A 27,514-nucleotide genomic window follows, 5' to 3' on the forward strand; every position below is an offset into this window, starting at 1 on the left:
TTGGTACTCGTGGGTTTCCTTTAAATTTGATTTTATTTTGACTACAGGTTAAACATCACCCTAACGATTCTGAGTCATTTCCAGCTCAGAGAAGCTGAGTCAGTTGTACTCGCTGCTGCAGCCTGACACAAAGATCTTAACACCTTAGATTGCTGCTGCTAATCAAAGGCTCACAGGACTTGTCTGAATATCCTACAGCCACGGTAGTGACAGGTACCTCTCTCCAGCATTCCTCTACTCTGCCTGGTAACAACGGCTGCCTGGGGGAGGGACAGCTTCAGCCAGACACATGAGGGGAAAACAAACCCTGTGCACAAAGATTACCTGGTCAGTTACAGACCAGGATATAGAGGGGCAGTGGAAAAGGGTGCCCTGTACACTCCTGAATCTGCTATAGGTGGAAAAAGGCGGAAATTAACTTAAAGATGTGGAGGTTGAGTGGCTGGTGATGGGGAGCCTGTAGAAGTGGCTGGTTTGCACAAGTGGTGCTTCTGATATTTGGGCTGTGCAGGGTCCAGCTCTGGTTGGAGGGGTTAGGTGCAGGGTCTCTGGTTAGAGAGCCCTAGGGGGCTAGGGAGAGCTCTGGGCATCCTGCTGACTTCCATAGCAGCTGTGCTGTTGAAATCTTAATGGGAGTGGAAACTGCAACTTAAATAAGTGGGTTTATTGGGAGCCTTTAATGAGGGCTGGGTGGCAGCGTGTGCGGGGCCTCTGCTCAAGGGGAACCTGCCAGAAGGCACTGCCTCGCGCGAGTGGGAGTGTTGTCAGCTGGGAGTCAAGTGGGAGCTTGTCACAGCTGAAACAGGAAGAATGTGCTGGGAAAGGGGCCTGCGAAGCACAGCCCCAGCGCGTGGGAGAGGGAGGAAGATGCTTTTACTCAGGGTTCAGCTGAGAAGCGGCGAAGGGATTATGCTCTTCTCCAATGACACGGTGTCCTGTTGCAGCATCTAGGTCCTGGCTGCAGCAGGCTGGGGAGGGAGGAGGAGGAGGAGGGAGGGAGGGAGGCAGCTCTGCGTGGCTGCAAGCCTGGGCCCCGCTGGAGCTGGGGGCTGTCCAAGGGAAGGAGTTGTTCACGTACAGGAAACCCGGTAGCAGGATCTCCTGGCTGAGATGGGTCTGGCTCAGTTCCAGCTTTGCAATGGCTCAGGGCCTTTTGGTTTAGCTTCACCAGGGACCATATAGCTGAGCCTGTTTCTCTCATGGTGTAAGTCCAGCTGAAATCTCCAGGGAGCAGCTGTGTGTGGAAAGCAGAGCAACTCTGTCTCCTGCTGCTGTAGAGAATCCCTGATCCCAGCTGACCAACTGCCCCGGTACTAGTGTAAAGCTGGCAGCCTTCCCTGGGCAGGGATCAGCCTGTGTAACCTCCTGCAGAGATGAGAAACCTGGCCTCAGTTTGAGCCGACAGAAACGCCCCTGTGTTAGAGCCCAGCTATCTCGGGGAAAAGCATCCACCCGCGAGGCAGGAGAGGCTGAACTGCTGCCTCCGAGCTCTTTGTCCCAGGTAATGGCGCAGTGAAACTACATCTGGAAGGACAGCTCTCTCCTCTCTTCCCAGCCAGGTTACAGCGCAGCTGACGGTGCGGAGCTTGGGGCAAGCAGCTCTTGTGTGGAGCTGTTAAGCTGTTTGCAGCCCCTGTCCCTGTCGTTGGGAGGGGTCTCTTCTCCGCAGCAGCAAGGAGGCATTGGGGATCAGGCCGCATTCCTGCAGGCTCCTGGAGTTGTCTGCGTACACCCTCTGGGGAAAGGTACTGATGATCTCATACCAGTCGGAGTCTCCACCCCTAGGAAAGAACAGCACAATCTTTCCTACGCGCAGGATCCCCCAAGGTTTTGCTGAGATGCTCTGGCTGATCCAGCTGCGGTTATGTAAGAGCAGAGGGATAGACTGTTTCACAAGCACAGGCCCAGCAGAGCAAAGGGCTTCCTGCCCAAACTGCACCCAGCCAGGCACAGAGTGGCTGTTCCAGGCCACACAGCTGCAGTGGGGAAGGAGGCTCCTGCATCCTAAGAGCAGTGAGCTGAGCATGGGATCCGGCCAACACTAGAGCTACAGCCCACAACAGGAGCAGGGAGAGCAAAAGGGTCCCCTCAGCCATCTGGAGCTGTCCCCAGAGGGATGTGTCAGCCCTTGGGCAGCATTAAATGACTCAGGATATAGAGGTGGCTAAGCAAAGGGTGGTGGTGATGATCCATCAGCTGAAGGCTGTGGCTCTGCTTCCAGGCTGCGCCAACACCCTGGGAACAGTGGCAACAGCCAGCTGAGCGCTGCTGAGCAGCTGGAAGGAGGCAAAGGCAGCCATGGGTCAGATGGCAATTTTGCGAGGATGAAAGAGGCTTATCTCTGCTGCTGCGTCAGCTCTTTGGCAAAGGTGGTATTAAATGCTCTGAGCTCAGCGTGACCCTGGCGGTGCTGCCCAGAGAGCATCTCTGGTGCTGGAGCCAAAGCAGCAGCTCCTGGGGCTGTAAGGCCCAGCCCTGCCCAGCTCATGCTGATCAGCTGAAGTGCAGCTCCAAGGCCTTCAGTGGCAGCCAGAAACCTTCCCCTGGGGCTCTGTGGAGCTGGGCGGGGAGCAAGGAGGGGAGGAAGGCCCAGGCCTACCTGGTGTGGGCAAGGTGTTGGCGCAGGTCCCCTATGGTCTCCGTGAACAGCATCTTTATGACATACGTCTGCTCCCCGCTCTCAGATTTGATGCGGAGGGTGCAGACATCAGGGGCAGAAGGTTTGGCCTCTTCAGCTGTCTTCACCCTGGAGGTTGGAAAAACCTTGTCAGCTTAGGAGCGAGCACTCTGCCTGTGGCAGAGCCTGTGAGCTCTGCTCAAGGGGCAGAGCCTTGGGGCTGCCAGGGTGATCCCAACAGGGAGAGGTGCTTCACATTTGGGAATGTCCTTGGCGTGAACAAAGCCTGATCTGGCTGCGGGTGAGCAGACCGACCCACAGACAACTGCTCCTTTGCTTTCATTGCTTCAAGGTGCCTTGGAAAGAGGGTTGCTGACCTTTTTTAGCTTTTTCATTTTAGATCAGGGCTGTCTGGCAAGTACTTCGCCCTACATTTTTGATTAAAAATAATCTGCTTGGGATTTTTTTTCATTAGTTATTTGGGTCTTGGCTTGCCAGAAGACTGAGTGGAAAAAGTGGTGTTAGTGTGACCTCCCACTTGGGCATCAGTTTCCTGGAGGAATTCTCCCATTTAACATGACCACAAACAGCTTTTTAGATGGCTTCAAACTTTTAGGCCTTGGCTTGCTGTTGGGGAGAAGTATCTCACAGCAATAAGTAATACTTCAAACAATAGAAGTCTTTTGTTAGAGATAGAAAAGATGGCAAGTTCACCATGAACAATTCAGTGGTCTTCTTAAAAGACCACACTTGGCCTTTTATTTCATTATTCTATTTCTCATTATTTCTAAGGTGTAAGATAAAAGGCAAACCATTTACTTCCTCAGCTGAAACACCTGAAGTAAACCCTCGTGATGAACAAGGAGGAAGATGAGAGCCTGGCAGGGTGGAGGGACTGTGCCTGTACCTCTGCAGGGCAGACAGCCCGGGTGTCTCCACCAGGATCTCTTTGCTGCTCCGCACCCCATCAGAGCCCTGAAACCAAACCAGGAGAGCATCAGCACTGCCTGCTCCTCACAGAGGGCAACCAGGGCTGGGAAAGCCCGGGAGCGGGTGCCAATGTGCTACGTGGGCTCTGGTGGAGCCTCTCTGGGAGGAGGAGGAGGTTATGCAGAGCTGAGAGGCCCAAGGAGCGGGTGCTGGTGCTGTGCGGGGTGCTGAGCCCAGGGAATCGCTGCTGGCCACCTTCTGTGGGTGTTTGGGGGTCCACTCGTACCTGCTGCACTGCTCTGGCTGAGCCTCGGACACTGATTGCTTCTCCTCTGTGTGTCAAGGGCTTGGAAAGCTTGTTGAGAAACTGCTCCAGGGAGAGTTTGGGACCTGCCAGAGCAGAGGGGAGATGTGTCCATGTGTGGCCTTTCTGACAAACAATCTATGCCCAGAATAGGCTGATTTGGTGAAGTGAGTGAGAGAGCACAGCAGCCGACAGGGAGAGCTCTAACCTCCCCTTGCTAGGCTGAGGCTAGCTCCCGGCCTCCCCCCTTGAAGCTTGTCCCACTTTCTGGCCCACAGTGTTTAATTGTTGACATCAACAGTGAGCAGCTGTGCAGCCTGTTCAGCACACAGCTGGGGTGCACAACTGGTAAAACCTGGTTAGCTCTGCTGCCAACAGGCAAAACAAACAATGACAATTTTTACAGACTTGGAAAATATTTCATCTTGTGAGGGTGTATTTGTAGGTTGTATTGTAGGGTGTGTTTTTCTGTTGCGCTAGGCAATCTTTTTTTTTTTTTTATCTCTTGGATAAAGGAAACATTTCACACAGCTTCTGTTTGTGAATGGCCTTGAGATGAACGAGTGAATAGTACAGTTTTCTGTAAATAGGAAGATGTTGCTGATGGGCAGTGCACGTATTCGGGTTATTTAGTTATGCATGCACAAACCCACTGTTTTCTGTCTGTGTGACTGAGGGCATTTGATTTTCCAACCCTGACAGGTATTGCTTACACACACTGCTAGAAGCAAAAGGAGGAATCTGTGGCCTGACCTCATGTCCCATATTCTCTTATGAAAGCCTGAAGATGAATCGTCCCATATTTGGTAGAGTTAAGATTGGTCTGGCCTGAAGATTTCCACCTTTATGGAATGAGCTTGTAGGAGAACTGAAGGTTGTTTGCAAGCTACTCCCTCCCCACATCCACAGAGTTCCCTCCGCACCCTTTGATGCTGATAATGGTGAAGTTAGAGCTTGGCCTTTGAAAGGTGCAGGGTAAATATGGGTTTGGAAACCCACTGATCTTCTGGTCTTTTATTACTTGTCCTGCCTCATTCTTTAGGAGGATTTAATGATGAGAGGACATCATGCTGCCTGGCTCCTGAAGCAACACCAGGGCTACAAGTGCAGGGCTCTGATGCAGAAGTGTTGCCTTCCTCTCTGAGACCCTACACATTCCCTCCCCACCAGCTGGACTGCCCTGGTAAGGTTTTGATTCTCCTTTTTGGGTGCTAGCTGCATTTCTGAGACAGATTTAAGAATTTACCTGGGATCTTGGTGGTTTCCTGTACCTCAGTTGATTTAGAATGGCCAACCACTTGGCCGTGGCCAGGAAAACTCCCTGGAAGGTCTCTCTCCTGAAACACCAGGTCCCTCCTGTCAGTGACCTGTTGAATTAAGGCCAGGCCAGCTGCCATAAATGAATGTCAGATTTGCTTACCTTGTGCAAGGTTTTTCTCACTGTGTCAGAGCACGATAAACCACACCAGTGACAGCCAAGAACTGTAAACCCCAAATGAAACCAAGTGAGCTGCTTCCTTGGAAGCTCCTCCAGCTGTCCAGACTCAGTGAGATGCATTTTCAGCTCCTATAGGCTCTCAAACAAACCAAATCCTGGTGGATCCCTCAACTGCCCGGGCTGGCCCACCCAAACCAGTAGCTGCCATCTCAACAAGCACTGGGCAGCTGCTCCTCTTCACAAGGTGTAAGAAACATGCTTGGACCTGACCTTTCCTCTTTCCTGCTTCCATGCTTGAAAACACTCTCCGGGTGGAAAGTGATGTGAAAGGTTAGGGGGTGGAGAGGGATTTGGTGGCAAGAAGTTGTGGTGGGGGCTGTCAGGGGCAGGCAGTGGAGAGAGCTGTATAAATCAGGGCAGACTTTCTGCCTGGCTTCCACTTACATTCCTTTTACACCAGCTGTCCGTACCTCAGGTGGATGTGCTGTGTCTGTATTTACCTCGGGTTACTGTACCATCCTGTGGCTTCCAGACGTGGACACACATGGGTGATAGGGAACCACAGCCCCGGGAGCCTTGCACAATCCTTCCTCTTCCATCTGACTTTGACCACCACACCTAGCAGCTCACTCTGGCAGCCCTGACCTCGTGCTTGCCCCGGCAGTCGTGCCCTGCTTTCTTCGTGGCAGTGGGTGGGTGCACCCCTCCAGTTGTGCCTGCTTAGGTTTCAGATGCACTTGAAGACCTAGATTAGAGTCCTCTGAGGCTCTCTGCCGGCTTTCTGCCTGAAAATGTGGCCTTGGCTTTTTGCCATTTCTGAGAAATCAAAAAAATGGGGCCCAAAAGAACCTCAGGTGGCCAAATCCATTTAAACTGTGGCAAAATAAACTCTCCTGACACCCTCCTTGAGAGATACTTGTTCAGTCTGGTTTTAAAAGCTTTTCCAGGGGAACTATTTGAGAACTTTTTTTCTCGTTATTACACAGCACTTCAGCTGCTGCACATACTACTTCTTCTCTACAAAGCCTGCCATGCTTTTAGAAGTCTTCTTTCAAGCCAAGAGTCACTGAGGCAGAGAAAGAATTTAGTCCTGATGCTGAAACGCTCGTTTACATCCTGTAACGGCTCTAGCAGGTGTGCTCCCTGCCACCCTTTCACCAAGACCCACATGCACAGAATTAAGCTGCATATATGCTGTGTTCAGAAACCTCAAACTTCATCTGCTGTGGGGAGCATCCAGCAGGTTGGTGAAAGAAACCTGAACAATTTTCTTGGGAAGTAAGAGAGCAATTTCTTCTTTCTAAAAACCTGATGAATAGGGTTTTGCACTGCTTACCTGCAAAGGGACACCGTCTGGGTAGCGCAGCTGCAACTCTGAAGGGAAATAGCCATCCACAATATCCTGCAGGCATTGCTGAAACAAAATGAGAGCTTGTGGTCATACCTCAGACTTTCTATTTATCTCATGAGGGATATATCCTTTCTGGGCTGTTCCTATTTGTGTTATTGCCTGCAGAAAGTCTGCGTAAAAGATCCAGAATCTCCATCTCTAAAAATTTCTACACAGAGTAGTCTTTAAAGGCAGCATGGGAATGCAGGTGAGAAGCAGGAGTTGTCAGTAGTTACCCCTATCTAGGACTGGGATGAGCTCACATGCCCTTTCCTGAGGCTTGGTGAATGGCAGCAGGGTGGCTCTCAGTCCAGCTCCTCCACAGACCTTTCCATACCTGTGCAGGTGGCTCCTCGTAGGGCCGAAAGGGTCCGTTGCCCATCACCATCCCGTTTTGATACAGCATAAGAGGGAGGGGTTCTGGCTGTCTCAGCCGAGCACCCCCAGGCGTGTGCTCGATTTGAGAAATGCCTTCTCCAGCCAGCACATTCAAATCCTTCACCTTTTCCAAGATTAAATCAAAATCAATCTGCCGTTTGGAAACAACTGTTTCACCTGTGGAGAGGGGTCAGAGTTACAGGGGGAAGGGGATGCCAGCTGAGCAGCTTTCACCTCTGTGTGAATTTGAGCTGCATTTGAGTCCCAACATTTTGGGGCTGTCTGTGCTGCCTCTCCATGCTTCACCTTTCACGCTTTTGCAGCGCTGCCAGATTTACATGGGTGTGTGCAAAACCACAAGGGCAGGGCAGCAGAGAAACCACCCTCTTGCTACAAGCTAATACAACCCCCGAGCCAGCTACAGATGCAGCCAGCTCCTCAGAGACCACACTCAGCTCCTCGTCTTTGCTTGTAATTTCAGAAGTGTTGGCTTGTCCCTTAGTGTGGTGCTGTAAAATGCACAGAGTGAGGAATTCAACTAGTTTGATTAATTAGATCGGATAAATGGATCAGGACAGAGTTGCTGAAGAAATGCCAGTGTAAAGACAGCTGGCTGCCTGCTCCTTGCCACCAGCAGGTTGTTTGCTCTTGCTGGGACACTGCTGGGGATGTTTATCTGGGTGGGTGGAAGGGTGAAACAATAAATGAGTTGTGATGGGACAGAAAAATTAAATCAGAAGAGGAAATGAAAGAAGAGATGTGGGCAGAGGTAAAGTCTTCGGTGTTTTCTGTTCCTCCTTTTTACGATTTGATAAAGGAGGGCAGGGAAAATTTCGCTTAAAAAGGGTAAATGAACTGAAAACAAAAATTGTTTTTATTGTTTCTCCCATCCTCTCCCCTCCTGCATCTGAGGGAGAGAAGGATTAGTTAGCTAATATTTGCATGGTGGTTAGGAAGCAGCATTGACTACAGCCCAAATATTACTCTTTCTCTCTGCTACCACTTCCTCAGAAGCCATTGCCAAATATGCTTGGACCCCATACAGCACAATCGGGTCTCAATTCAACCACTCACGTGGTGGCTGGGAGGAAAAGCAAACAAAGCTCTCTGATGCAGCCAGACAACATGGGTAAGTTACTACAGCTACTATATACACAAAGTGTCTGTTTTCCGCCCATTTTACGTCAGTGTTATCAGAGCAATCAAGCCTCAAACGTTGAGGGTCCATGAGCTCTTTGGGAAGCAGCTGCTGTGAGGGTATCCTTCCAAATGGCTGAGCCATCGGGTTCTCCCCTCTTCCCCTGAACAGGGTTTATAAAATATAGATATATAAAATACCAACGTTCTGCCTGGCTTAGCTCCTGTTAAATGGCTCCACATCTCTGCCCCTGAGATGGACTGATGTGAAGACCTCAGCCCAGGATCACCAATTCTGAAAACGCAAATTCCGGGTCTTTGATGCTTACCTTTTCTGGGAAGTATCATGCCTTCTCTAAGCCTGCAGCAGGAGCTAGGATAGCTGCTTCAGCAGAGTGCTGGTGCTTTACCTGGCTTCCAGAGACTCCTTGCTGGTAGCTGCTCTTCATCCCTGAGTGATTCTAAATCTTCCAACTGTTCATGTCTCTCTCCAACCCAAATCAGACCGTAGTCATTTAGAAACTGCTGTAAGAGGAAAGTACAAGTCAGTGTTGTAGACCAGAGCTTCAGAAAAGTAGAAATGGAAGCCTGAGAGTGGCCAGCTGTGACTGTGAGAAGCAGAAGGGGAGGTGAAAGAAGGTTTGTCTTGGGGCTCTCTGACCCTGGCAGACAAACTCACTGGCATGGTAGTAGTAGCAGCTTTACTAGGCAGTAGTAGCTCTAGGTAAAAGGGAAAATTAAAGTATCTCTAGTGACCTGGTAATCTCCCAAGACTGTAGTAGCTGCAAAGAATACTTCTACAGTCCTAGAAATCAAAATTAAGAGGCTTGCAGGAGGCACAAATGTGCATTAAAAAAGCTCTTACTGCCCTGTAGCTCACATCCAACCTCTTTTTTATCTTTTCAGAGGGGAGAGGTGAAGAATCATGATGATCAAAGCAGCAGCTTAAAAAAGACCAAGCAGCCTGAGACTGCAACAATCTCAAACCAAAGGTGCAGATGGCTTAGGGCAGGTGAAGCAGGTGTCTCACCTCCATCTCCCAGACCTGGGTCTGCAGCTGAAGGCACCTAATTTCCAGTTCCTCTGCTGTGGGTGGGTCAGGAGCATCTGAAAGGAAAGACTTGTTTTTTCTATGTACAGCCTTAAAGAAGAGCTATAGGTAACCCATGTCACACAGCACAGGTGCCCCAGCAGTACTTGCCTGCACCCAAAGTGAACTCAAGCCCACACGACACAGGAGCTCTGCATGCTGGTCCCTGAAATTCAACCTGCAGCACCTTGATAGAGATGCTGACAGAATAAAAGATAGTTGTGAATGATTCTGGTGAGTTTTATGCTGTGGGAAGCTGATGTGAGCAGTACTGTTCATAATTATACAATGAAAATTGCTTGGCTTAGTCTTAAGGGACCTATTAAAAAAATGAGCAGGTGTCCACTAAAGCTGGATCAAGAAATCTAGGCTGTGTGGCTAGAACCGTGCATGATGAGGCCCAAAACACATGTTTGTGGTTTGACAGGCATATTCTTGTTCTCTGCTCAGGAAATTGAGAATTTACCACAGCTTTGTGCTAACAAGGTAGTTCAGCCATGGTAGGAAACGTGTCTGGGCTCCGCTGGAGAGCTGCTGGATTCCAAGGAACTGAGTCGGGGGAAGGACCTTCAGTGACTCACTCAAAGCTGGGTTCAGTTTAGTTAGGCTGCCTTACAGGACAAGTGAGCCTGGACCCGTAAGGCTGTTTGAGACTCCAAGTAGATTTTTGGGTTCACTTAGCTGTGAGTGGCTGTTTTTCCAGTCTGTTTGAAGTCTGCAGACCATCCCCAGGTATCTGTGTGGTTGGTCTATGCTCGTGGAAACTTAGTAACCATAGAAAATAGGTCAGGAAATAATGTTTTGCCCTGCGCCAAAGAGCCCAGCAACAGATTCAAGAATAAAGTACAGATCTGCCTTGGCAAAGAGTGTCTCGTGTTAGTAACTGATACCACTCCCTGCAGAGGCTCTTGGGCTTTAGGGCGAGGGTGGCTCAGCGAGGAGGTCTCCAAGGCTGCTCTGTGGCTGTGCCAGGAGCTCTGGAGCTCTCCCACAGGTGCCAAGAGTAAAACAATTTTTACCTTCTCCTTTCTGAAGGGTCTTCATCTTCTCTTCGAGTTCAGCAATCCTCCTGTCCTTCAGGACCAGAACAAATAATGACTTTGTTTAGTTCCTTGGCCTTCAGGACCTTGAGGCACAGTTTGCACAATCAGTCCTGGCAAGGTGAGTCAGTGGTGCGTGTATTCTCACCAGCTCAGAGACAAAATAAGGGTCGCAAAGGCTGTATCACCTCACAAATACCTTAATTAGACTCAAATGAGGGGTGGGATATAAATACACTGCTCTAAGAATAGGTGAGGGCCACACTGACCCATCTCCCTTCTCCTCGACCTGCACAAGAGCTGTAGGCAAACCCCCCAAGCTCCGACCTGGAGTAAGTGGCTGATGTAGAAATGAAACCAGCATCTCTGCAGCCACCTCTTTAAAAGAAAGAAAAAGGGTATCTATTCTAAGCTGTAGTAATGCAGAGAGGTCTGCTGCAGGATGACTCTGCTGTATGAGCAGCTGTTGGTTCAGAAAACAAAAGGAATTAAAAAAAAAAAAAAAAAGTGTGAAGCCAAACAGCTAATGATATCAGTGAAAGGGTGCTGTGAGTCTTTACTTTTAAGAAGGCACAGCAGGGTCTGTCCACTCTCCCACCCCAAGGACTGATACCATTGCTCTTTGGCTTTGCACAGGCTTGTTTGTGTAATTAACAGGCTACAGATGGACTTGGTTTAGCCCAAACTAGGTTTGAGCGGGTGTAATGCTACTGTGGCTTCAACCATCAAAGCAGGGCACAGAACAGGTTTAGTAAAGGGCAGGATTTTTACCTTCAGTTGGATTTCTTGTGCTTGTTTCTCTATTTTTTGTTCCAACAGAGTGATTTTATGCATCATAGAGGACACAAGTTCCATGTCACTGCGAGCTGCTCCTGAAACCACAAATAGGTGTTACCGCTCTAAAATGGTGATCGGTGGTGGAGGTTCATCTGTGACATAAAGGACCCCATGGAAGAATTCCTGTCCGACTACAGCAAGTAGGACCAGAGTAACTTTTGGGGGTACCGGGTGGAAATCCCTGGGCTCCTGACTGGTAGGGAGGTGGCTGTGTAACCAACAGCACGCAGTGTATGTAAGAGGGGGACCACAGGAATTAGCCCTGGCTTGGGGCATTGAGTCCACCAGACTGTCACTGAGAAACTGTGATGGCCCAGAATCCCCTAATGACTGAGGAACTTTACCCTGCATATTTTCAGTGTTGTCCCCCTTGAGCGGGAGCAGAGACTCTCCTTGCACTGGATTCTTTGTCCTAGGAGACTGTGCCTCTTCTCAGAAGATGACAGACTAAGAGCATGGAAGAAAGAAAACAGGTCAGCGTTTCGGATACAACTTCTCCAAAAGCAGGTAAAGAAATACTGGGGTTATGCTGAGGGAAAGAGAAGGCAGGAGAAAGCAGAGTGGCCCAGTCCATTCCCTCCCAACTCAGACTAATGAGTTTATGTGGGCACTAGTTATGAGCCAGGGTGCAAGGGAAGGTACATGATCATCCTGTGCTGCACAGCAAGGCAGAAAGTGGTAATACTGAGCTATTTTAACAGATTAACAGAAGCAGTGGAAAGGGAGTTTTTGCTCTAAGATCTAGTAGGAAGGTTATAACCTAAAATGGAACCCTAAAACCAGATGAGGCTCTAACGTGCTGTAGGGCTTGCTGAGGATGTGGAAACCTTTTTACTTATCTGATTTTTGGACATATGTGGGAGAAAGAGCTACGATTATTGCAAAACATGTAGGATGGTAAAAAACACCTTACCAGTGGAGGCAATGAACTCAGACAGCTTTGCTCTTTTAGTAAAAATAACAGGGGATAATATGTAAAAATAAAATACAGGTTCATTAACCCTGGATTTGCTTGATGGGCAGTTTTTGTTAAATGTAACTGAAAAGGCTGTCCAAAAAAGCCCCGATGGTACATTTTTCTCACCAGCCCGTCTTCCCATCCTTGCTTTCTGGGCAGAGTGGGTGTTCGTGTACCCACAGCTAAGTGCCTTGTAGTAACAGTTAAAATCCTTGAGCCACGATCTGGGGGAGCTGCCGGAGAGCAAAGGGGGTGAAGCCCAGGTGAGTGAGGCGCAGTGGTGCCTGCTGCGTCTGGGCAGGAGCGGCTGAAAGAGCCGACGCTTGCGATGCTATTGCAGCTGCAGAAAGCAACTCTTCTCTTAAAGCTGAGGAAACGTAAACGCGATACAAACCAGTGCGGGACGTGACTGACCGATATCGCTGGTATCTGCTGGGGAGTGATGCCGGCCGGGAGGCAGCAGGTAAGAAATTTGGGGTTTTATTTGAGCTGGTGTTGTTTCTGAACCTGTCACCGGCTTGTGCAGCCCTGTGGGTCCCCAAAAGTCCGGAAGCGATCAGCGTTTTGAGGGATCATTGTAAAATGGGGCTCAAAATAACTCCGGGGGGGGGGGGGGGGGGGAGGGGCTAAGGAGGGCCCGACGTGGGCGGGAGCGCTGGGGGCACCCTGGTGTGTGCTGGGGGAGGGGGCACCGTGTGTCGGGGGGACCCTCACGGCGTGTGGGGGCTCCCAAGCCGCCGGGGCGGGTGTTCTTCCCCCCGCGCCGGCGCAGCACTCACCCCGCGCTCAGCGCGCCACCGCCATCTTGTTGACAGACGGTTGCCGCGGCGACAAAGGGCTGCTGCGATTGGCTCAGCCTTGGTCACGTGGAGGGTGAGGCAGCCCGGGGACTACACATCCCAGCATGCACCGCGCCCCCCGGCCGGGGACCCCGGCGATGGCGGGACGGCGCCGGGGGGACGCGGCCTGGGGCCGGGGCCCTGAGGCCCCCACGGGATCCGCCGTTGTTCTCTGCGGCTCTCCCGGTGCCACCGGGGCCCAGCGCGGCCCTGCCAGCCCGTCCGGCCCCTCGGCGGGCTACCCCGCGGCCACCGGGTCCTTCGCTGTGGCTGATCCGGCCTGTGGCGGGGCCTTCCCGGCCTGCGGGGCCTTCCGGGCCTGCGCTGCCGGCCGCTCCCCGAACCGGCGCCTGGAGGAGGGATAAGCCGGGGGAAGCCCCCGCTCTTCGTCACTTGAGGAGGGAGGCCCGGGCTGCCGGCAGGCGCCATTCTGCGCGGCCCCCAGCCAGGCCAAACCGCTCCCTGCCCGTTCCCTGCCCCGCACACCGGCCGCAAAATGGCGCTTCTCTGACCTCAGTTCACTTCAGAGTGCTTCAAACTCTTCCTGGTGCTGGGGTGGGACCTAGGGCAGGAGCAGCACAGGCTGCCACGCTTCCTTTCCTCAGCTGCCCTCTGCACGCCCTAAGCTTCAGCTCATAGACAGCCTGACCTGAGGCACCATGCACTGTGCGCCTGCTCCTGATTTCCTCACCTGCTTCGCCTCTGTTTTCGAGCAATGCTTTCCCTCACCAAGGGACTACCACACGCTCGTTTTGCCTCACCGGTGCTCTGAACACCCAGCGTTTGCCACCATCCAGAGCTCCTTCCCTGCAGGTCCCATGTCCCACCCGCCACTGCCATGCTGCTCCACCCTCCGGAGAGCTCAGCCTCATCAGTTGGAGAGGAGCAGAATACGCTGATTTTTAGCACCTTTTGTGGGGTGTTTTCTGTCCCCAAGAGACTTTTATTTTGACACTTCTATGAAGTGCAAATTCACAAGATTTGGTGAAGCTTTGCTGCAGAGAAACCTTCAGCTCCGCGTGGAGGCTGGTGACAGGCTTGCTGCGCTGTGATGCACTTCCCCAATATAAAATAAGACAACAGGTGTGTGCGCTCGGCACATTTCAGTAGCTTTATTTACTTCAGACTGTCTAGAAATAACCAGATCCCTTTTGTTTGCTGCTGCACTTGACTGGGTGAGGGAGCTCAGGTCTGCTGTGAGGAGATGGATATTGGGGGGCTGGAAGGAAGCATCTCCCTGATCTATTACCCAGATCAGACTGTCCCAGATGTGTAACAAATTCTGAGGGACAGCTTGGACTCAGCTTCTGCAGTGAGTTGCTGAGAAGGAGGTTTGTTACACGGTGCAACACAGAGCCCTTGTTGAAAAGTTGTCTGTGATTTGCAAACTCTCCCAGTGAACCAGGGTGGGGTTTTAACCCAGAACTATTAGTTCTTCAGGGGTGTGGGACAAGGGACAGGGAGCCCCTGGAGAGAAGCAAAGCTCAGTCTGGGGGGGTTCATACTGCAGGTGGTATTTTGTGATGTGGGAAGAGGCAGGGCAAGGGGCTCGCTGCCTTTGCTGGAGGTGCTGGCTGGGACACCCTGCTCAGGGCTGGCTGTGCAGCTGTGCTGGGGAACAGGAGGAGCAGCATCAGCATCGTCTGCGACTTCCCCAGATCGTCCTGGATTCAAAACAACCCTTTGGGGCGGCGGGGCTGGTGCAGGGGAGAAAGATGTGATTGGTGGGACAGGGCCACCACTGCGCTTAAAGCCTCCAGCTGCCGTCGCTGCAAGCAGATGGGGAAGTGTCACAGCACACTGTGAGCCCAGCCCTGACCATGCAGCCCCTCCAGCGTGCCCACCTGCTCCTCCTGCTCACCCTGCTTGTCCTCTGCATGGTAAGAGAAACGCCATGGCTGTGGGGCCCTGTGGAGGCGGGGGGGTCCAGCCAGCTCTGTCCCATGGGTGTGACGGCGGTCAGGGGTCTGTATGCTTCAACTGGTGGGAGAATTTCTGCTGAAGTTCAGCTGGAAACCTGAGCGTTTGACTTTCTGTGACTTTAACCCTGGCTGTCTTAGGAGCTTTGCGCTGTGGTCTGTAAGGTCTAAATACTTCCATGTGTTGCTTTTTTAAAAGCATTTTTTAACTTAAGAGCATCACTCCTATCCATAACCTTCACACTTAGCTCTCCACCCCATCTCGCAGCCTCTCCTCTCTGTGCTGGCCCTGGCCCCTGCCTGTGCCCGGTGTGGGGACACTGGGGATGGGGGGATGCTGGGGGGGCACTCAGCTGTGTGGTTTCCTTTCCCCTCTCCCCGCTGGAGGTTGTTTTTCTTCCTGCTGGGAGGCTCCAAGGGGGCGAGTGCTGTGCTGGTGGCTGTTGACTCTCTCCTTGGTGGGGACCGTTGTGTGGGAGGCAGAAAGGTGCCGGCACTTTCAGGAAGGGCGATGCTCTTTGGAGCAACTCTGGTTGATTATTTTTTATTTTTTTTGGTAAAGGGGACCAGATTTGACAGTGCTTATTTCACTCATGAACTCCATGCAGCTGCAACCTGCTGCTGGCTCCACAGGGTGTATTTACATTTCAGGAGTCCCGCTCTGTGGCCTGGCAAACCAGTCAAAAACCCTCGTAGTTCAAGAATGCCTGCGGGGGGGCAGAGCTGGGCGTTGGGGACCCATCCCTGGCCCTGGCCCAGCTCCGGAAGGACCTGAGGAGTGGGGTGAACCAGTGTGGGAGCTGGTTCATGGAGGGAAATGGCATTGCTCTTCCAGCAGCCCAACGCAGTGCTTGTCACTGTCCTGCTTACACCAGGAGTCCCAGGAAAGGACCAAAATCTTAGAGAGAGGGGTCCTGCTCAGCCAGGACAGGAGAGATTCACACCAACACCTTAATTTGGAAGGTGCTGATCTTTAGAGACGGAAGGAAACTGCCCTGAAATCGCCATCCCAGCTGGGTTACATTTCACACACTGACTGCAACGTCCCTGTTTGTGACAACCCGTAGCGCCAGGGGGATGGGGCCCCTCCTCCTCCTCCCCCTTGCTTCCCGTACGGGTGTTTCCTAGCTCTGCTCCTGCACCCCACATCCTCTGTCACAGGCCCCGTGGGCTACCATGGCCCAGCCACTTCCTCACAGCAATCTGAGGGCCACAGACCCCCCCTCCGGCTTCTCCTTCCCCTCCTCTCCCCAATTTCTAAAAGCCCCTGGCTAGAAACAGAGTAAAGATGAGAGGGAGAGCTCGCTCCGCTCCCTGCCTTGGGAAAGTGATTTCTGTGTGTGGCGTGGGGGAGAGGAGGCCACGTGTTCCCCTGGGAAGGGGCAGCATGGGCACTGGGGTACCCTGGCTCCTTTCTGCCTCCCAGGTGAGGACTTTAGGGTGGGTTTCCACCCCGTGTTGCTGTCTGCTCTGGTTTGGAGTGACTCCTGACTCTCTCGTTTTCTTTTCCAGCCCCTCGGCCGGGCAAAGGAGGGGGAGGGGGTCACGGCTACCTCCCACACCACTGCAAGCCAGGTCGTAAGCAGCCTGAGCCCTCCCTGTGGCAGCCCACTCCTCTCCCTCGCCTTGGGGCTGGCTTTGGCTTTCTTCCTGCGGCTGCGCTGACCTCCTACGCCCCCTCCCCAGGAAGACACCCCCAGGATGGCATCCCCGGCCTTGGCACCTCCTTGGACCTTTGCAGCACAGAGGAGCAGCCAGTACCCTACCCTGCCTCCCCTGCTCCCCTCAGCCTCAAAATAACCCCCCTAAACTACCCCAGCTCGGGAACAGGCCTGCTGTGAGATTCTGAGAAATAAAGCTGGTGTAGAAGCCTTGGGCTCATCTCCCCTGTGGGGCTGGGGCAGTAACAGGGATGGTGGGTGACACCAGGGGGGCTGGGGGGTCTTGGAGGGGCTGTTTGCTGCCAGACTTGAGCCCTGTGGGTGAGACTGGGGTGGGACAACAGCTTGACTCTTTCTGCAGCTCCGAGAGGGACCCGTGGCCCCAGTCCAGGCCCCAAGGGCTCCATAAGGGCGAGTGAGGGCATGAGGTGCTTCCTGTCAGGCGCAGCGCTGGCTCAGGAATGGTGGTTTCCCGCCGCCCTGAGAGGGGTTTTCCGCCTCAGCAGCGTCCTGACCCACGGAGCTGGGCTGAACCTGTGTGCTTCGATGTCCCCGGTACAGCCCAGACAGTACAGGGTGGCAGCATCCTCCCAGCATGTCTCCTGCACCCTCACTCCCAGTCCTCTGGTAGCTTCCTCCACCCTCCCGCCAGCATTTCTCATGGGATGGGGTTGTGCTGCCGGCCCTGGCACTCAGTGTCCGTGTGTTTGCCAGCTCTGCAGGCCTGGCGTTGCCCTGCCTGTTGCCCTGCCTGTTGCCCTGCCTGTTGCCCTGCCTGTTGCCCTGCCTGTTGCCCTGCCTGTCCCCGCTGCCCACGTGGTTTGGGCTCAGGCCAGCAAGAGTCTGCTCGCCCGCTGGCCTGGCAGAGGAGCACGCTGGAGCCGGGCGTCCCCGCGCAGCACGCTCCGCTCTCCTGTCGCGTGGTTACGTGTCCGTCTGCCCAAACAGGTCTTAGGGCAACTGGGGACACGTTTCAGCATCATAATGGGACATTTGATCATGGCTGTTGCTGAAAGCCAGAGCACTCACCAGCCAGCTGGAGAGGCCTGATGTAAGGACCTCGGTGCACCTGAGGAAACCTCCCGGGGAGGCAGCGCACTGCCCGTTGCTGCCGGAACAGCCCGGTTTTGCTGCGGGGTTGATCTCGCTGCCCGAGTGCAGGGATTCTCCCCAAACTGGGCCCAGCCCGCTCAGCAAACCGGGCTCTTGCTGGCAGCCGTCTCCTCTCCCCAGCAGTGAGGACAGAAGCGCTTGGTGTCTCCGCGTGTGTGGATTTCTCACCCCGTGTCCCTTCTGGCTCTGAATCATGGCCCTGGGGAGCTCCTGCCCTCACCCCGGTGGAGGAGATCTCTGTCCTGGGGACCTCGGACACACGTGGCCTCAGCCACGATGCAGCTCTGCCACGTGGACACGGGCTGCTGCTGAATCAGAGCTCACCCTGGGGTGATGCAACTGGAACCCCCCCGAGCTGGGGCTGCTGGGGTCCAGGACCCCCCCCCGCGCTCCCCGGGACACAGCTCGGCCTGCGCCTCCCTTCCTGAAACCTCGGGCCCTGGTGCTGCTCGTGGCCTGTGGACACTAGAGGGCACCGGGTTCCCATGGTGGGAGCAGGATTGGGGCCTGTGCTGCAGCACTTGGAGGGGAGCAAGGTGCTGGGGTGGGGGGCAGCTCCCCAGCGTCGGGGCTGCCAGGCTGTGGCCAGTGCAAGGACAAGGACAAAGACAGCGACCACCCGGGCAGAGCTGGCCCGGGCGAGGGGGCCGTATCTTACACACGTACATAAATACAGTTCAGAGGGGGAAGTCGGGGCTCTGCCGCTCTCCGGAGGGTCCCACACCGGTTGTGTCCGTGGGATCCTTCATGACCCACGTACGGGGGTCCCCGGGAGGGAGGTGGATGGTTCCCCCTCATGATGGAGGGGATGGTGGGCATCCTTCACCCCAGCAGCCGGGCCAGAGGGGTGTTTGGGGTGCGGCGTGCGTGGGGTAGGACACCTCCTGCCCCGGTGCAGGGACATTGGCAGAGTGTCCCCGTCCTGCCCCGTGGCACTTCTGGGCACGAGGGCCACACGCCGCCCCCTCATAGCACCTCTATGTCCCAGAGTTGTGTGGGTCTTTCCTCAGTCATGTCCCAAACGATGGCGTGGTCCCGGTCGTAGGATCGGCCACCTGAGGGGCGAGGAGAGGGTTTCAGGGGGGGCAGACCAGCCTTCTGATGGCAGTGAAGGGGTGGGTGCCCCATCTCACAGCCAAACACCCTGTTTTGGGGGGTTTCTGGGAAAGCAGGCACCCCTGTGTCAGTGCCGAGGCCTCACCCTTTATATCCAGGATCATGTCCTCGAACATCTGGCTGTGGATCCGTCCCTGAGAATCGACGCTCCAGGTCTGACGTGGCATCCGAGTCTCGGACCACAGCACGGCCTTCGCGCCCTTCCCAGCTGGCCCGATGATCTGCAGGCTCATGTTGGGGGCCACCTGCAAGGAGTGGTGGTGCCCAGGTCAGCCTGCTCCTCTCCGTTGCCTCTGCCCGATGCAAAGGCTTGGAGCTCAGGGGGGTTTCCCTGTAAATGCAGCTGGTTCTGGGATGGGATGTGGGATGAGCAGGAAAACCCCTCAGCGAAAGGTGGGGATGATTAGGGTGACAAAAACTCCTCAGGGAAGGCAGAGATGCCTTCATGTGTCCAGGAGAGGCCTGGGAAGGAGAGGATCAACTGATCGTTGGGGACAAGGCTGAGGTCAGATGCTGGAAAAGGCTGTTAGAAACCCTAAAAGATCACTGTGGGGTGGGGAGTCCTGCCAGGGGCTCCCTGGTCCCCTCTGGCTCTCACACATGAGCTCTGACCTGGTTTTTGATCAGCCCATCCACGTAGTACCAGACAGAGCTGCTCTGCTCACTCAGGCTGGAGACCACCACCCTCCCCGCTTTCATGTCCTCCACGTCGTCGGGGACCAAGAGGTAGAGCTCCAGCTCCCTGCTCCTGATGCGGAAATAAATCCGTCTCTGGGAAGAGAGAAACATTTTTTGCACCAGAAAACCCTGCTGCCAGCACCTCTGGCCGCACACGCCACGGCTGGCTGAGGAAGGACCTCACCCGGCTTTGGGAAGGGAGGACCCTGGTCCCCTGGGGCTGCTGCCCGGGGGATCCTCCCTGTCCCCTGCCTCTCCCCAGGGTGATGGCTGTGGCCCTGGCCTGTCTCGTAGCTGGGCACGACTCTCCCCGCCGGGATGTTTTGCAAGACGCTTGCCCACAGGGAGCATTTCGCCACCAAGGCGGCCACTCCCAGGGCGGGGGCCAGGGATCTGGGGGTGTCACAGCTGGGCTGGTGGCACCTTTCACGGGCCAGGAGCTGTCAGCAGCGTGTGCTGCTCTCCAGGCCGTGCCCTGCTGTCCCCCCCAGCTCACCCTGAGCCGCCGCCGCACCCTCCTCCCGGCCATCGGGACCGGCAGCTCTTTAGCTCCATGTGAGCCACCTGCCTCGGGGTTTTGGGGTTCACCCCAACGGGTGCCAGCACCCCATCCCCCTCCCGCAGGGCCGTGCTCACCTGACGGATGGGGTAGAGGGATCCCACGTGCTGCAGCCCGCTGTATGTCAGCCAGTTGGTGATTTCAGTGCAATCCAGCAGCCACTGACGCCCTCGGAAGTCACCGTGTTCGCACAGCACCCAGCTGTGGGGGCAGGATGGGACAGGATGGGACAAGGTGTCACCCACCGGCCAAGGCAGGGAACAGCAGGGCTGGGGCTCACTTACATCCCGCCTTTGACGCGCACCGACAGCACATGGTTGTTGAAACCCTCTGCCTGGAGACTCCGCACTTCGTTGTTCAGCTCGATCTCCTTCCCCTCAAAACACTCCAGCCCGTGCAGGAAGATGGAGGGTTCTGAGAAAAACTGGGATGGGGGAAGAGATGAGGCGTGAGGGGGGCAACCAGGAGGGGCGAGCACCCATGGGTGCAGAAGGGCTCCAAGGCTGGAGAGCCAGCTGCAGGAGGCGAAAAAGGTTCTGAGGGGGGGTTGTGCCCAGGTGGGAGGGGAAGGGAAGGCTGGTACTCACCACCGGGACCTTCTTCAAGGAGCGGATGGCAGTGGAGGAGGAGAGGCAGCCCATGGCACTGAGCGTGGGGTACTCGCCCTCGGACAGCACGTGCTGCTCCCCCGCAAAGGCCTGTCCGTCGAACAGGATCCAGCTGCCAGGAAGAAGCGTGCCCAGGCTGATGTGGTCGTTCTGGTGGGCATCCATCCCTCCTGCATCCCCCCCAGAGCACCCTGCATCCTGCCCAACCTCCCGGGGGAACCCGCACAGGGGTCTGCAGGGCTGCTGGCCAGGGTGATGTCCCTGTTCCCATCCCCAGCCGGAGGCAGCGAGGCCCCGGGACACCCCACCTGCCCCCACGGACTCTGCAGGAGCGTGGGACGAAGGCGGCGGGCAGGGTGTCCTGGTCCTCCTCAAAGGCAACGTGGTCCCCCAAGAAGTCAGGCTCTGAGAAGAGCAGGATCTGGGGAGGGGAGAGCAGAGAGGCTCAGTGGGGGGGAACAAAGCAGCGCCACCACCCAGCAAAGGGCCGAGGCCCCCAGGGGGGCACATCCCCCTCCCCATCCACCGCTCCTGACCTTGGAGACGAAATGGAGGTTGTGTTCCCCGACCTGGAAGCAGACAGAGTGGGGCTGGTTGGTGTCTTGCCCCGGCCCGGCCTCCACCAGCCCCGTGCACAGTGGCACCGGCAGGTCCCGTGGCCAAGGGGGGGGTGTCCAGTGCTCTCACCTGCAGGATGGGCTGCGCCGAGGCGATGCGGCAATCCGTGGCACCCCAGTCTTCACAGTTGCGGTACACCCCCTTCTCCAGGATGTACTGCTCACCCGAAAAGTTGGCGCCCTCATAGGCCACCCACCTGCCGGGAAAATGTGGGTGCTGGCTCAGCAACCCCCCATCCGTCCCCCCTGGCCCCCCCTCTCCCCCATCACCGCACTCACACGCCGCTCAGCACGTGGATGGACTGGGTGATGGTGCCGTAGCCGGCCAGCTGCGTGTCGGGGAGCGCCTCGCTCAGCTCAACGCTCGGACCCTCCTCGAAGTCCATGGCCTCAAAGAGGACCAGAGCCGGGTCGGAGAAGTCCTGCAGGGAGAAGGAGCACCCCCCCCCCGAGCCCCTCGGTCTGTCAGGGGGAAGAACTGCAGGCCAGATGCTCTCCACACACACAGCCGGGGTCCTGCCAGGCCTTAGGGACCCCAGGGAGGGTGGGAGCAGCTCTGGGCACCTACACATCTGCCTGTGATGAGTTTGGGGAGTCTCAGGCCATGTCCAGCTGCCTGCCGCAGGCAGGGAGGGCTCCTTTTTGGGGGATGAGGATGGGACCGGGGGGGGCTGACTCTCCCTGCCCACACTGGGTCCATCCCCAAGCGATGCCGCCACCCCTGCCCTCACCGTCCGTATCAGCCGTAAGGACACCAGCTCCTTGTTGTAGCCGCCCCACTGCCTCCAGTCCTGGTACTCCCCTTCCTCCAGCAGATACTGGTGGCCACGGAAGCCCTCCTTCTCATAGCCAACCCAGCTGCGACACAAGCAGACATGGGCAGTGAGTTCTCTGGCGGATTTCCATGTGCCAGGACACGGGGACACCATCCACGTTGCTCCAGTGCCACCCTGTCCCCCAAGCTGCCTCCAGCCATCCCACAGCCCGGGGCAGCTCCTCCCAACCCTTTCCTGGGGGTGACTGTCACCTTCCCAGCCTGCTCCAGCCGGGATGCCAGCCCTGCCTGCCCCCTGCCACTCACCAGCCACCCAGGACGTGCAGGGAGCCCACGGTGGGCAGCGCTGGCCCAGGCAGGCGCTTCAGGTCGTAGATGTCTCGGCTGATGGTGAAGCTGCGGCCCTGGAAACCTGCGGCCTCGTAGATCAGCACCTGGGGACACGGCAGGGTGAGCGTGGTCCCACGGCTGTCCCGGCCCCACGGCCTCCCCGGGGGCTCACCCGGCGCTCACCTGCGGCTCGCCGGGTCTCTCCACGACTGGGCAACCCTGGAAGGAGAAGGAGTCCCAGTGAGGCTGCGATGGCGGGAGGGGACAGCGTGGGGACATCTGATTCCCCCCTTTAAAGCCTGAGCTGGTTCTTGGGTCATTTTCATTCAAGAACAAGCTCTTCTAGACTTTGTTTTATTGCTTTCACAGAATCACACAGAATGACTGAATCATTCAGGTTGGAAAAGCCCCTTGGGATCAGCGAGTCCAACCATCAGCCCGACTCTAGAAAGTTCTCCCCTACCCCACATCCCCCCACAGCTCATCCAAATGACCCTTAAACCCCCCCAGGGATGGGGACTCCCCCCTCCCTGGGCAGCCTGTTCCACTCTCGGACCACTCTTGCTGGGAAACATTTTCTCCTCCTGCCCAGCCTGACCCTCCCCTGTGGCAGTTTCCAGCCGTTCCCTCTTGTCCTGTCCCTGATCCCCTGGGAGCAGAGCCCAGCCCCAGCCTCTCTGCAATGTCCTGTCAGGAGCTGCAGAGAGGGATGAGGGCTCCCCTCAGCCTCCTCCTCCTCAAACTACCCAGTTTCCTTCACCACTAACCCACAGGAGCACTTTCCAGAGCCGCGCTGGGCACATTTCCACACCGAGCTCCCAGTGCTGGGAACTGGGAGGTGCCAGGAGATGCTCTGGCCTGTCACACCCAGGGCTGGATACGGCCCTGGCACCCCAGTGACCGCGCAACCGGCACTCACCAGCCTGATGGGGTGCATGGAGCAGATGGATGGGTCCTTTGCTCCCCAAGCCTTTAAATTGGGGTACCCGCCCGGCTCCAAAACGTAGGGGTCATCGTCGAAGAAAGGCTTGGAGTAAACCAGCCACCTGAGGAAGAGGATGAAAGCATCACACCCCACTCCAGCCTGTGCTGGAGCCCACCCAGCACCCACCCGGCCCCACGGTCCCACTCACAGGCCCGAGTGGACGATGATGGAGGCGGCGGTGAGCGCCTGGCCCCGTGTGCGGGTGTCCTCGGCCGAGTCAGTGAACTTCAGCCTCTCGCCTTCACCGTTCTCCTCCGCAAACAGGCTGATCTCGGGGGTGCGGTAATCCTGGCGCGGGGCAGAGCAGCGTCACGGGGGTCCGGCACCTCCCACTTGGAGGGTGCTGGGAGATGTAGGGGAGAGCGGGAGGCTCAGAGGGGTCCCTGCGCTCACCCGCACCACCCTCTTGAAGGAGCCGATGCGGAAGGGGTGGCTGCCGCGGGGCTGCCCCTGCTGCCCGTACGCCGTCCAGGGGTCGTCGATCTCCACGTCCCCCTCGGCCAGCACGCACTTGCGCCCGTGAAACCGCGGCTTCTCGTACATCACCCACCTGGGAGCAGGGTGGGACAAAAGGAGGAAGGGAGAGGGAAAATCCTACTTTTACCCGCAGCTGTCAAGAGCCTCTGGGCAGAGTGCGGTGGGTGGGGACGTCCTGCCACCGCCACGATGCTGGATCGCAGCCGCAGTAATTAGCACCGGCAGGACGGTCACTCCTGAACCCCAGGCTGGGATCTGGCCGCCAGCCCCGGCACGGGGAGCGCACGAGCCCCGGCCAAGCCCTCCCCGAGCGTCCTCGCCATGTGTCCTTGCTGCCGTCCCCTACCCGCCTCGGATGACCCGGATGGAGATGGTGTGCGAGAGCTCCCAGGACGTGGCGTCGGGGACATCACCCCAGATCTCTCGTTTCTGACCTGCGAAGCCGGCCTCGGAGAAGAGGATGATCTGGAAGGGGGTGACAGATCCTGTCTGGAGGTGCTACCACGCTGCACCACACCCCACACCGTGCCCCGGCCCCGCTCCGCTCCCTGTACCTTGCCAGGTCTCGTGTTGATTTTCTCGAAGCCCTCCTTGTCCTCCTGCTGTGAAGACCCGAGGGGACAGGCGAGTGAGGAGCGCGGAGGGACGTCACCTGCACCAGCCATCTCCCCGCAGCCCAAGGAATCCGCAGCCGCAGCCTCGCGTCTTGTGTCTGCCAAACCCTCCCACCGCCCCGAGCAGCCACACCTCGAGCATTCCTGCACTGCTGGGGATCGGCCGCCCCGCCTGCCCCGGGACCCTCCTGTCACCCGCCCCGGGACCCTCCCACCCTCCGTGGTGGCACCCTCCCATCACTTGACCTGGTGCCCTCCTGTCACCCGCCCTGGTGCCCTCCTGTCACCCATCCCAGTACCCTCCCATCACCCACACTGGTATCCTTCCATCACCCACACCAGTACACACCATCACCCGCCCTGGTGCCCTCCTGTCACCCATCCCAGTACCCTCCCATCACCCACACTGGTACCCTCCCATCACCCACACTGGTACCCTTCCATCACCCATGCTAATACCATCCATCACCCATCCCAGTACCCTCCCATCACCCACCCCAGTACCCTCCCATCACACCAGGGACTTTCACCCTCTGATAGGAAGCACAAGCCACATCCTGGGAAAGACGTTCCAGGGCTCAGACCCCACCACCTCCCCGCATGCCCAGGAGGGTCGAGCATCTCCCCGGGCATCCTGTTGTGGGATTCACTCACCAGGACTTCAGCGGGGCACAGGCTCATGGTACTGTCTGGCTCTTCAGTGACAAGAGGGACACAGCCAGGACTCAGGTCTTCCAGCACGGCCATCTCAGGGCCAGGGTGGTCCCCAGGACCTTGCCTGTTGTCCCCGGGGGTCGGCAAGCCCGTCCCTCTGCCATCCCTACCAGGCAGCTCCATCAGGGGGGTGCTGGGGGACACGAAGCGGCTGTAGAGCACGCTGTTGTCCAGGCGTGAGTAGGGCTTCCCCTCATCAGCTGCAACTGCCCGGTGCTCCAAGAAGTGGGAGAGCAGCGCCATGCCCTTGAGGACGTTCCCTCGGAAGGGCACGCTCCGCTTGGCCAAGCCCCCGGCCACCGACTTGGCCTTTTCCTCTGCTCCCGCCTGCCTCAGTGTCCCCAGGAGTGAGTCCCCCTCTGCCCAGCCATCGTCAGCCACGCTGTCCCCGGGCATCCCATGGAGGGTCCCCGCTGACGCCCGCTCCTCGGGGGTCAGGTAGGGGTTCTCAATCTCCGCCTCCTCCTCAGGGCTCTCCTCCCGCCGCCCCACTGGGCCCCGCGCCAGCAGCTCGCGCAGGGCATCGGGCAGGGAGATGGGGGCCCGGGGGGCCACACGGTCCTCCTGGATGGGGGGCAGAGCAGTGCAGCGGCCCAGCGATGACGGCCGGGGCTGGCGCGGGGCCTTGGGTGCCTTCCGCATCTCCGAGGGCTCCATGTTGCGTAGCGTGTCCACGAAGATCTCCATGTCCACCAGCAGCTCGGGGTCCTCCTCGGTCGCATCTGGGGGGCTCTCGGCTGGGGGGTCAGGGGCTGGGGGCTCAGAGGGGGGCTCTGGGCTTCTCTCAGGCTCTTGGGCTGTGCCTTGGGGCTCCTCCATCATCTCACCCCCCTCCAACTCAAGCTCAGCCTTTGGAGATGCTGGTGCTTCAGATGAAGGCTCTGGACCATCTCTTGCCTCTGAGAAGGGGTTTTCAGGGGTGCTGCCAGCTCCGGGGGGGCTCTCTGTCCTCGGTGGCGTGGCTGAAATGGTGCTGTCCCCGTCTGCCACGCTTCCCTCTCCCGCGCCAGCCAGATCATCCTGGCCACAGGCGTCCACGGAGGGACACGGCAGGAAGCTGGTTATACTGGTTTGTGGATCCCCGGGGTTGTCACCATCCCTCGGGGTTGCATTCACCGACGCAGCTTCAGCTTGTGGCGAGTGTTTCTGGCCGGGGGATGCCTCAGCCAGGAGCCCAGCGGGCTCTGCGGTGCCTGGGGAGCTCTCACTGCCCACTGCCGCCCCAGTGAAGCCGCTGCCGCCCTGTCCACGGCTCTCACGCTGTCGCAGGGTCATCATGGCACCCACAGCATCATGCCTCCCATTTTGGGGTTCTCTTTGCTCCGCCAGCCCTGGCTCAGGCCTGGCCACGTCCCTGCCCGTCCGCAGCACGGTGACATGCCTGGCCCTGGGCAGGGCAGGGACACAGCTGGGCTCAGCCACGCACCGGGCACCGGGACCTTCACCGGGACCCCCCACGGGGCTCTCGGTGGGTCGGGTGGGGAGGAGGGTGCCGTGCACGTAGCTCTCCCTGTGCACAGGCATCTCCTGGGGGGCACCCACTGGTGGGGGGATGCCATCACCGCCACTGCCGGCCCCCGCCTTCCCCCTCTCATCCTGCCGCCGGGGTTTCTGCGTGGGGGAATACACCTGCGAGAAGATGGGGCCGTGCGTGGTGAAGTCCTTGAGGAGGTTGATGGAGGACGAGCGTTCCCGCTGTGTCAGGGTGGTGGGGCCGGACGCCGTCTTCTCCACGATCTCCCTCTCCCAGGCCTGCAGCAGCAGGGACACGCGGGAGGGGCTCCCCTCCCGGCCCCGCGTGCTCCCTGTGCTCTCCAGCTGCCGTGACACCAGCGAGACCTTCTGGAAGCGGGACCTGCCCTCGGGCCCTGGAGCCCCCTCCTTCATGCTCAGCTCCACGCTGGAGACGAAACCCCTGGCCTTGGAGTGCCGAAATGGCGAATCCATGCCGGGGGGCCGGCGGGGGGGCTGCCACGGCCCCGTAACACCCCACGCTGCTGGGCTCGGCCCCCGCGGCTGCTGCGCTGGGGCTGGTGGAGCTGCAGGGAGAGAAGAAGACCCTGGGAGAGCTGAGCAGAAACCACCCTGTGGGCATGAGCCCTGAACCCTGAGCCAGACGCTAAAACCCCCTAGACCTTCCTCTGATCCTGCAGAACATTTTGGGGGGGAGGGGGGTGTCCTGTGAGCACAGGAGGAGGCTTTGGGGCTCTCTGCAATTCTCAGGGTGCTCGTGTCATCTATCCTGGTGTGTGCAGGGTGGGGGGGGGCCTCTGCCTGCCCATCCCAACGCTTCTGCATCCAGCAGAGATGGGGGGCAGCTCCCTCATTCCTCCAAGGGGGTCTCCGGCAGAGCCCGGCCGGCCGGCACAGCACCGGTGAGGGTGCAGGAT

The 27,514-nt window shown here is 57.2% G+C and overlaps 2 protein-coding genes and 1 long non-coding RNA gene across 5 annotated transcripts; 1 reads left to right on the plus strand and 2 right to left on the minus strand.

Annotated features, from left to right (window-relative positions):
- The first annotated feature begins 56 nt into the window (after window positions 1-56).
- On the plus strand, window positions 57-16,733 carry LOC141970039 (uncharacterized). Of its 3 annotated transcripts, none has more exons than XR_012635136.1 (12): window positions 57-213; window positions 1,556-1,745; window positions 4,894-5,034; window positions 6,276-6,532; window positions 8,069-8,186; window positions 9,101-9,518; window positions 10,320-10,445; window positions 11,144-11,301; window positions 11,521-11,668; window positions 12,249-12,382; window positions 12,487-12,582; window positions 16,390-16,733. It is a non-coding gene; the product is annotated as an uncharacterized LOC141970039 (long non-coding RNA). The 3 variants fall into 3 exon arrangements; XR_012635138.1 differs by having other exon boundaries at window positions 9,101-9,186; XR_012635137.1 differs by lacking the exon at window positions 12,249-12,382.
- On the minus strand, window positions 643-11,548 carry UBXN11 (UBX domain protein 11). Its single transcript, XM_074926343.1, has 12 exons — window positions 11,506-11,548; window positions 11,096-11,196; window positions 10,304-10,358; window positions 9,225-9,301; window positions 8,605-8,719; window positions 7,017-7,234; window positions 6,626-6,703; window positions 5,098-5,218; window positions 3,834-3,937; window positions 3,525-3,592; window positions 2,600-2,746; window positions 643-1,781 (listed from the first exon to the last, which is right to left on the minus strand). The coding sequence occupies exons 1-12, from the start codon at window positions 11,510-11,512 to the stop codon at window positions 1,616-1,618; spliced, it is 1,257 nt and encodes a 418-aa protein (XP_074782444.1). The 5' UTR covers window positions 11,513-11,548; the 3' UTR covers window positions 643-1,615.
- A 1,884-nt stretch (window positions 16,734-18,617) lies between the features above and the next one.
- On the minus strand, window positions 18,618-27,071 carry CRYBG2 (crystallin beta-gamma domain containing 2). Its single transcript, XM_074926261.1, has 19 exons — window positions 25,065-27,071; window positions 24,351-24,398; window positions 24,143-24,261; window positions 23,713-23,869; window positions 23,468-23,607; window positions 23,254-23,380; window positions 22,518-22,553; window positions 22,311-22,438; window positions 21,961-22,087; window positions 21,509-21,651; window positions 21,300-21,426; window positions 21,149-21,181; window positions 20,921-21,033; window positions 20,592-20,724; window positions 20,289-20,428; window positions 20,082-20,205; window positions 19,380-19,538; window positions 18,853-19,012; window positions 18,618-18,706 (listed from the first exon to the last, which is right to left on the minus strand). Exons 1-19 carry the CDS (start codon window positions 27,069-27,071, stop codon window positions 18,618-18,620), a joined length of 4,110 nt encoding a protein of 1,369 aa, XP_074782362.1.
- Between the last annotated feature and the right edge of the window lie 443 nt (window positions 27,072-27,514).

This window comes from Athene noctua, chromosome 24 (assembly GCF_965140245.1).
Source record: "Athene noctua chromosome 24, bAthNoc1.hap1.1, whole genome shotgun sequence".
Classification (NCBI taxonomy): Eukaryota; Metazoa; Chordata; class Aves; order Strigiformes; family Strigidae; genus Athene; species Athene noctua.

What these genes read in the sequence shown, in the direction of transcription:
- UBXN11 (XM_074926343.1), bottom strand. An exon ending in GGAAACCACCAAGATCCCAG is followed by an intron (nt 3,938 to 5,097) that starts GTAAATTCTTAA and finishes CTGCTCTGGCAG; the next exon opens with GTCCCAAACTCTCCCTGGAG. An exon ending in CAGCCAGAGCAGTGCAGCAG is followed by an intron (nt 3,593 to 3,833) that starts GTACGAGTGGAC and finishes GTTTGGTTTCAG; the next exon opens with GGCTCTGATGGGGTGCGGAG.
- CRYBG2 (XM_074926261.1), bottom strand. Translation starts at nt 27,071, where the DNA reads ATGGATTCGCCATTTCGGCACTCCAAGGCCAGGGGTTTCGTCTCCAGC. An exon ending in TCAACACGAGACCTGGCAAG is followed by an intron (nt 24,262 to 24,350) that starts GTACAGGGAGCG and finishes ACCCCCTTCCAG; the next exon opens with ATCATCCTCTTCTCCGAGGC. An exon ending in CATGATCCTGGATATAAAGG is followed by an intron (nt 18,707 to 18,852) that starts GTGAGGCCTCGG and finishes CTCGCCCCTCAG; the next exon opens with GTGGCCGATCCTACGACCGG.